Here is a 9,556-nt window from a genome sequence, read left to right on the forward strand (position 1 = left end):
TATAAGAAAAATTGCCACATCCCTGTGGGTCTTGGCCAACAGGTATTATTTCTAAGGAATGGTAGGTGGGTTTTCTCCCATGTCAGCATTAAAACTTCTCTCGTTGCTCTAGGTCTCAGTTCTGAGCAGCACTAAGGACTCTTAGTTCCTAACAGTGCTGTGTTTGGGTGGGTGATCGTAACTTAAGCCAGAGAAAAAGTTTGGAGATTCTGGCCATCGTTATAAGAACCACTGGTTTTGGGTCTTAGTGAAAACATGTTTTAGGGATGAGGATAAGAATTCTTGAACTCCATTTTGTAATTGTCCATTATGTCCCCCCATAGAAGATTCTCTGGCTAGAAGCAAAACCAAGCAAAGAAGTGCTTTAAGTGTGTGCATGTGAATAACATTTTAGTTCACATCTCCTTATATGACTAAATACAGTGCTATTTAAATTGATTCAAGGCTAAAATAAGAACTATAGGAAAATGCATACCATGAAGGAATCCCTCATACTCATGTGATTCATCCTATAGATATTTTTTGAGCACCTGCAATATCCTGGGCCCTGTTTTAGACTCTGCAGCTGTCACAGTGTCCTTGCCCTCATAGAGCTTCGATTCTAAATGAAACTCCAAATTCCTTAGCTAATAGCCTTGTTTGTCAGTAAGTGAATAGTATCTCCAAATCACAGAACTCAGGATATTTGGTCTTAGAATGGTTACTTTGCAATACAGATGGCATAATAATAAGAGCAAACAAAGAATAACTGAAAATAGTAACAGCTAATACTTACGTAGCGCTTATCATGTGCCAGACTAGTATTAAGTGGTTTTATTATATATGAATCCTTTCATCTTTAATCCTATAAGGTAGATAATGTTATTATTCTGTTTCATGAAGCAACAGAGACAAAAGAGACCTCATTTGCACAAGTTCCCATGGCTAGAAAATACACTAATTAGGAATTGAGCTCAGCTCAGGAAGTCTGTGATTTTATAGATGACATCAATGACAAACTTGTGAATTTCTACTTCCCAAACTCTGCCTCTTTCTAGAGGGCAGGGAAAAGAACACAAAAAAAAAGAGAGATAGAAATATCATCTTTTTCACAAAAATTAAAACAGAACTTTGATAAAAACAGCAGAGGATGATCTCATCATCTGATTGATGTGTTTGTTTTATTTTGTTTTTTTCTAAGAAAAGATGCTACTGGTCAGACACAGGGATTTTCAGGATCCCTTTCCTATTAATGTGTGAGATAGGCAGATGGGTAGAAATACACTTTATATGATTATATATAATCATATATGTATAATATGATTATATATACATATATAAAAACATATGTGTGTGTATATATGTATATATGTGTGTATAATATATATATTACACACACATATATTTCCACATCACCAGACATGGAAGTAACCTAAGTGCGGTTTAACCAAGGAATTAACTAAAGACCTGTCCATCTATATGCCTCTCTCAGAAAAACCAATGCCTAAAGCTCTGCTGTAGCTTGATTCATGGCATACAAAGTACAAAAGAATGAGACCTCGTGTTAAAAACAGATGGGTACAGTTAGATAGGAAAAATAAGTACTAGTGTATTGCAGCACAGCAGCCTGTGTATAGTTTAGAATAATTGACTACATATTTTGTAAAGAATGAGAAGAGAGTGTCAGTTTCCCAGCATGAAGAAAGGATAGAATTTTAAGGGGCTAGAAATACTAATTACCCTATTTTGATTATCACTGCTGATACTCATGTATTGAATTATCTATCACAAGGTTCCCCATAAATATGTACAATTTTAAAATAGATGCACTTAAAACAATTAAATTAGCTGAGTCTACAAAACCTCACCAAGCTAACGTCACTGTCTCTCCTTTATTCATAGGAAGTTCATTTGAAGAACGCAAGTAGAGGGAGCGCAGGAAACAAGAACTACAGAATGTAGGAAGAGTCTCCTGAGGAGCCAAGAATGACATGTCACCGCAGGATTCCTTGCTCTGCGTGTTACCTGTTAAACATTGGAACACCTACCAAAAAATAAGGTTGATAGCATTTCAAAGATGGGCATTTCCCCCAAGGAAATATACAAGTAAACATTCCAACATTGTCTTTTGCAGTGATTGTTAAAAGATTTGCACCTTGCAAAAACAGTCCTGGAGTTGATAGATTGCTGTTGATCCTATATCAATCATGTTCTATAGAGAAAAAAATATATATCTTAGTCCCTGCCTCTTAAGAGCCACAGATGCATGGATGTTGTTCAGACCCAGCTGCCCTCAGTTCCTTTCTGAATCTTGGCTGATGCAGCATCCATTCAGCAACCTGGTCTAAGTGGTTTATGAATTGTTTTCTTATTTGCACTTCTTTCTACACAACACGTTTATTTTACAATGTCTAATAATCTTCTTTGTCTATCCCCATCACTCACCCCTTCATGTCATTTACGTTTTTCTAATTTGGCCTCCTCAAAAGCAGTAGCAAGAAGTCAAAGAGCCCACCGATGTTTAACCTACAAGATTCAATCTGTGGCATCTGTACCAAATATGAATTGGGTGCATTTATTTTAAACAAATAGCTTTATTTTTCCACATCATGCCACCAAAAAAAAAATATATATAAGAACGCAAGCAGTTGCAACTTTGAGGCCAATCATTTTTAGGTGTATGTTTGAAACAGAAAGTCTCTTAAACTCTCAATGGTTCCTTCGAATGATGAGTTAGCGTGCAACCTGATTAGTAAATTCTCTCTTTTTATTTTTTCCATGTAGAGCACTATGTAAATTTAGCATATCAATAATACAGGATATATCAAACAGTATGTAAAACTTTGTTTTTTAGTACAATGGTGCTATTTTGTAGTTTGTTATATGAAAGAGTCTGGTCAAAACGGTAAAAGGCGAAAGCAAAGCAGGAGGGAAAGCCTGGAGCCAAGGATGGTACCAAGGGGAGGGAAACTGGAAATTCCATCCATTTAGGAAAGAGGGCAAAGTCCCCCAATTATGCCTCAGAGGAATTTAACATACAAAACACCAATGCAAATTCGACTGGCACGTCCAGAGAGGAAGCCCTGGAATGGGAAAAGCAAAGGCTAGGAATTTTAATAGTCCTGGTTTCTGTTTCTTGCCTAAGAAACATCCAGCTCTGCCACAGACTCACCACTGTGTGACCTTGGGCAAGTCGCTTCACCTCTCTGTGCCTCAGTTTCCTCATCTGCAAAATGGGGGCAATATGTCATCTACCTACCTCAAAGGGGTGGTATGAGGGTCAAAAAGATGAAGCTTCAGATTTTTAACCTGGGTTGGTAGGAGGGCACAACACCAGAGCCCTTGAATTGCTGGGATATATGGAATTCTATAAACAACCCATTCACAACATGGCTAGAGGGTTATTAACCAAATGTTTTTATGAATACAAGTGAAAAGAGAGAAAGGAAAAGAGAACAGTAGAAAAACAAAAAGATTTCTACCAATGAAAGGGTAATCAATCAATCACTCCGTTTGTTAAGTTCTTAACTGGTTTTTTCCAAGTGGTTGCCTTCTATCTAGTAGCACCTCTTTAAATGTGACAAATAATATTCTACTCATTTGGAAAAACACACTTTTCTTGCTTCTTAGAAAAAATACAAGAAAAATGGCCTGAGATTTTAAATATTGAAGTAATATCCACTAAAATATCACATAGTTACTTTCTTTAATGGACTTTATTCTTATCCTTAGTTGTATATATACACACGTATTTTATATTTTGTGAAAATATGCTGACTACAGTTGGTAATTAAGAGACAAAAAATTCCTCCTCAAACTTGAAATTTCTCCTCATATCTGCTTAGAAGAGTGATTCCGAACTTTCTGTGAATGTCTTACACATTCAACTGAACATTGATATTAAGAAAATCCAAAAATGAGGACAGCCCCCCAAAATGCTCCCTGTCTATGGATCAGGATTTTCCTTTTAGAACAATGAACTATCCAGCATTCAGATGTTTTTATCTGCCTTAGATATTTTGGTGAAAAGCACACAGTTTGAGTATGTCATGTAAATTTTTATCTTTTATGTTCTTGGAAAGTATATATGAAAAACAAAAATGACATCTTTAGGTTTTGGGTTTTTCTTTCTTTCTACCTTTCTTACTGGGTCTCCTCAAGTTTAAGAGGCCAGGAAAAAAAAAAGGAAGACTTCCTGAATCTCTGATAATATGCAAAAAGAAGGCCTTATTCAGTGGAGTGTTCCTGTTCAGTCAACTAGCATCTTAACACTCAGTCCTCAGAGTCATTTGAATCAAGCGCCTTGGGGATGTTGAGTAAGGCTCTGATCTCTATGGAGAGATGTCAAAAAAAAAAATCCTATAAATTGTTTTTGCTCTCTGCCTGTTTTTCTAGACATGGATTCTATGGAATGAGATGCTAGACCTAAGCATCTCTCCAAGATGGCTCTTCTGATTTTTATTTCTTGTTCCCAGTGTATACCTTTTAAAATTGCTGACTCCCAGAAAAACTTCACAGGCAGTCTTCCCCAGATTTATGGGTTTCTTGACATAGTTGGATATGATAATTCTAAGGGTGACTACGACATATTTTATTCATTTAATTCTACATGCAGTCAAAAATATCCCAATGAGGAAAGCTTCAATATGTGATACCACGTCATTTTAAACAATATTTTCCAATACACAATCCCCTTGAGCTGGATCCTAAATCAACAAATAAAAATTAATTAATTAGGCTAGCCCACCCTTTTACTTCCAAATGAATTAACACTCGAAGACAAATAGATGTTATTGCTGCAATTCAATTGATTACTGCCACAGAATGGCTCAGGATTGACAGGAAAGAACTAGAACTTCACAGCTCAAAATTTTACCCACTTTGCTATGGAGTTACATTGCTTTAGTACTTAGAAATGGGGCAATTTTCAGTTGTTTATAAAAAGAATGACAAAAATTGGTAGGATGAGCTTTCAATGGATAGTTTTATTTCCAATGTAATTGACAGTATTCCACATCTCTGTCAATTTTTGGTTTCTCTTCCCCAAATAGTGTAAAGAATTATTTGACTATTTCAAGATTAGGCAATTTCACTGGACAGGCGAATGCATCTCTCCATCAAAACTCACTCTTCTATTTTAAAAGAAAATCTCATCATCCAGACTGCACACACACATGTACACATGCTCACCCTAAGAGACCAATGGAATCCTGAGTGGAAAAAAAAATTACTTCCTTGAAAATCTTACTTAAAAATAATGAAAACCAACAAAGCCTCCCTATGAATCCTTCCTTTCCCTTCCCTTAGAACATGGATGTTTGTATAGATGAAAACATCTCATGCTCTGTGGCTCCAGGGTTTCTGTTACTAGTTTATGGCTTGCAAGAATGCTTAGAATGAAGATGTAGCATATTTTGCTTTCCCATTTATTGTTTGGCCAGCTATGCCAATGTGGTGCTATTGTTTCTTTAAGAAAGTACTTGACTTAAAAAAAAATGAAAAAAAGAAAAAAAAAGAAAGCATAGACATATTTTTTTAAAGTATGAAACCAACAATTCTATAGATAGATGGCTTAATAAAATTGCATTAGATCTAGTCACACCACCTTTCAACTTTGTATCACTCACAAGTAAAGTGTTGTTCACCAAATTGTGAGTTTGGGGGTACTGGGGTAGAAGATGGAAATTTTTAAAAGTTACAAGGCTCCATTATTTCGTTGGCTCTCAAACTCAGCAAAATCAGCAATATTTCATCTAATCCAAACACTTTGATCAAGCGCATGGAGTATAAAGGGAAAGAAAAAGAAAGCTCTTCTAGGTAAATGGCAGAACTAGAAAGAGTATTCAGTTGCTTTTTGATTTTTTTTTTTTTTTTGTGCTCTGCTCTAAAACAGATATTCAGCAAGTGGAGAAAATAAAAACAAAGAGAAAAAAAAATGCATAGATTCGCCAACTACTAAAAACAGCTTCTGCCACATCTTCCTGGGGTGTTCTTGGGTATGGTCTGTAGAAGATCCTCTCCCTTCTTCAAAGATCTCAAACAGGCAGGAGCTCTCCTAAAACACAATCACTGATCTCATTGGGAAACGTGGGAAAGGACTTCCTTATGAGATGGGAGTCATCTGCTGATTAAGAAAGAGAAGCCTTTATGAGAAATTGTTGAAAGAGATGTTACAATCTGTGAAGATGTTTTTGTTCTCAGTTTCTGATTTTTTTTTTTAACTTTAAACTGCCTTTATGAATACCCGAATGTTCCAAATGACTTGGTCCTTTTCTTCTTTCTTCATATTGGAATGAGGGGATGATAAGATTAAACCACATATACTCTTTAAACCATAGGCTAGATAGAAACATATGCTTGACTTATCGAATCCAACTATTTAAAATGTTTTGCTATTTTTAACCTTGAAAGACGGTCCTAAATTGAGTCTGTTTGGCTGTCCTCATAAGAAAGAGCATTTCCTTTCAAATCACATGGATTTCCCATCGATGTTTTCAAAAGGTAAATCTGATCTATGATAGGGTCTCATGTACTTTAAAATACAGTAGAAGAACTAGCAGTCTTCATGAAGCCCCTTCCCTGAAATGATCATAAAGTCCAGGATCTGAGGGGGTGAAAACAAAAAAAAAAATTTTGGATTCTTTATTTTTATTTTTGTTATGTTTTGTTTTCAAGGCTAGTGCTTAATCTTATAGTACATATTCGCTTATTGCTATTTTAATATTCTATAAGACTTTCCTGTTAGGTATTAGAAATTGATACATAGATATCTTTTGTGTGTAATTTCTATTTAAAAAGAAAAGAAGACACAAAGACTGTCTAAAGCTTTAAGTGCATATGGTACAGGATAAAGTTAATGATTTAAATAAATAAGTCCTATGTGGAACAATTTTTTTTTTTAAGGAAAACTCTCACAGATAAAACAGGCCCAGGAGATTTTGAAACTGTCTTTATTCTTCTCCGTCCTTTTTTAAAAAAAATCTGCCTCAGAATTTTTTAGAGAGCTGATCAAGCTGAAGTCCTAGAATTAAAGGAACCTCTTTTAAAAAAAAACATACACTTCACATGGTCCCACTTAATGTATGATTACATTGATCTTAAACACAGTCCTTCTCTCTCTATTTTCCAAATGTCACTGATATAAACTTTCAAGGGAAATTTAAAAAAAAAATTAAAAAGAGAGCGAACACAAGAGTCAGAGTGTTCCTGCCCAATTGAAATATGATCTAAGATGGAAATAGAGTTTCTCCTACTTAAAAATCCAATGCTGATTCACCTTCAAAATGACCTTTTACAATCCTTAGAATACTCCTTTGTTCAAATTGCCCAGGCCTACAAGCAAACATTACTCATTTTCTTTTGCCCACAATGCACTAAAAATATAAAGTGGAAAAAATGAAATTAGAATTCTAAAAATCCCTTCCAAGCCACCCACCGACCCCACTCACAGATTCATTGCAAAGTCACTCTGTTGATCCCTTACTCTGATTTTATTTAGATGTTTATCTTGTACCTGCTGCTAAACACAGTGCAAGAGGGACTCTGAAACCTCAAGCTGTCTGCTCGCATCTCTTCTCTGTGTCTATGTATCATTAAAATGTCTATTCAAAATATCAAAAACTTTAAACATCATGTAGCTTATATTCAGTTCACATAGAAGCCCCAAATAGATGTCAGATCTCTTTTTGCTAAAAGAGTTAATGAACTATGAGAATTGGGATTACATAATGTATTTTGCTTCATGTATTTTTATCACACTTATAGGCCAAATGTGATAAATAAACTTACGGACACTGAATTAATTTTCCCCTGTTTTCTTTGAAACCAGAAAATAATGATTGGTCATTCATTGTATCTGTTTTAGTGAAAAGCATACTTTTATTAAATTAATTCTGATTGCATTTGAAATTATTATTCAATTCATTTATGGCAGAAGAATATCAGTCCTAATGACTTCTAAAAATGTACTAACTGAATCATTATCTTACATTTACTGTTTAATAAGCATATTTTGAAAATGTATGGCTAGAGTGTCATAATAAAATGGTATATCTTTCTTTAGTAATTACATTAAAATTAATCATGTTTGATTAATTTGTTCTTTTGGATAATGTTGGTGTAATGTGTCATTCCTTAAGAGGTCTACCATTATATAGCATTCTTATTAATTAACATCATCACAACAAGTAAACATGAAAACTTACCCAGAAAAATAAAATCAATCATACAACAAAATGGAAGTATCTTATAGAACTTATATTTTTTTAAAAAAGTATACTTTAAAGGATGTATACAAAGTAAGAGAAAGATAAGATGAATTATATAATATGTACATCAAAGATAAGATGAATTATATAATATGTAGGTTGAAGAAACTGGCCCTACTCACTAAGACTCAGCATTGAGTAATAACCCAGGATAGAAAGTTTTTGACAAATAATTTTCTTGCCAAAATACCTAAACATATCTTATAGAGTACATAATAAAGAGATGGCATTTAATACATGCCCAAACCAAGAGACTATATAAGAATGTGATCTTGCTCAGTATTGAGCTTTTATTTCAATAGATCTTTCTAACTCTTTACTGAATAGACACTGTGGATATCAAACTCACACAGTATTCATAGTGATACGAAGTGTAAATGTTTAAAATTTCCCTCTTGTTTAAAAGCACATGATTGATCAATTTTTCTTTTAATAAACTCACCATAAACTATTTGGAAAATAACTCCAATGTGAAAATAGCTCATGAACTTGGTACTTGGTTTTAAAGAAATAATACTGAAGTTTTCTTTACTATTTCTCACATGACCCTGATAACTTCACTCCCCATGATTCCCACCCTCACTTTCTCAAAATTTCTGTGGATCTGCCCTGGACCAATATTCCTCAGGTTCTTTCCTCCAAATGTCTAACTCATGCTTTGTCATTTTATCTCCCACGGCCACAGTCTTCTACCAGCTCTTCTCCACCCTCTGCTCAGGAGAGTATCTTTCTCCCTCCATTCACACTAGGTTAATCTAGTTCCACCCCTGCTAAAGGTTTTGTAGACAAGGAAGTGGGAGGCAATTGAGCACACAGCAGAAAAGGCATCTAATTCAAGGTCAAACATCCATTACTACACATTTTTCAAGGAATTTCTGGCTGCTCACAGGCCCTCCTGTTGCCTTAGTAAGAAATCTCCCCTGCTTTGCAAACCCTCTCAAGAACAACAGTATTTCCTATCCAACCTTTCACCACCTCCCTTAGAAAGAACTTGCGAGAAAATTCTATTATGTTCTTCTGCAGACCAAACTTCCTCTATGACAGCTTTGCCTATGGTGGGGTGGAGGCAGAGCTGACCCACATTTTATTACTGAATGTCCAAAAAGTGTTTTTTTCCAAAACAAAGGAACAATTCCATTCTTAGAAGGAATGTTATCTTCCTCCAAAGTCATTTAGGTCAAATGACTGCCACCGTTAAAAATATTATTTTCTTCCTGTCAGATCTGCATCAGGAATAATTATCAGAAATTGAAAGAGACAATAGTTTAAACAAGGTAAAAATATTTGCCAGGATTTGCCTCCCATCTGGG

The 9,556-nt window shown here is 34.9% G+C and overlaps 1 protein-coding gene across 6 annotated transcripts in view; it reads left to right on the forward strand.

The window, feature by feature from the left end:
- The window catches only part of Igf1 (insulin like growth factor 1), a 74,660-nt gene extending 66,587 nt beyond the window's left edge, over positions 1–8,073 (forward strand). For all 6 annotated transcript variants that reach the window (XM_040279244.2, XM_005322353.5, XM_078052926.1 and 3 more), the window contains one exon: positions 1,882–8,073. In XM_040279244.2, the coding sequence (XP_040135178.1) occupies positions 1,882–1,907 (26 nt within the window). In that variant the 3' untranslated portion in view covers positions 1,908–8,073. The remainder of the gene's footprint in view (positions 1–1,881) is intronic.
- Positions 8,074–9,556: the final 1,483 nt, after the last annotated feature.

This window comes from Ictidomys tridecemlineatus, chromosome 6 (genome assembly GCF_052094955.1).
Source record: "Ictidomys tridecemlineatus isolate mIctTri1 chromosome 6, mIctTri1.hap1, whole genome shotgun sequence".
Taxonomy (NCBI): domain Eukaryota; kingdom Metazoa; phylum Chordata; class Mammalia; order Rodentia; family Sciuridae; genus Ictidomys; species Ictidomys tridecemlineatus.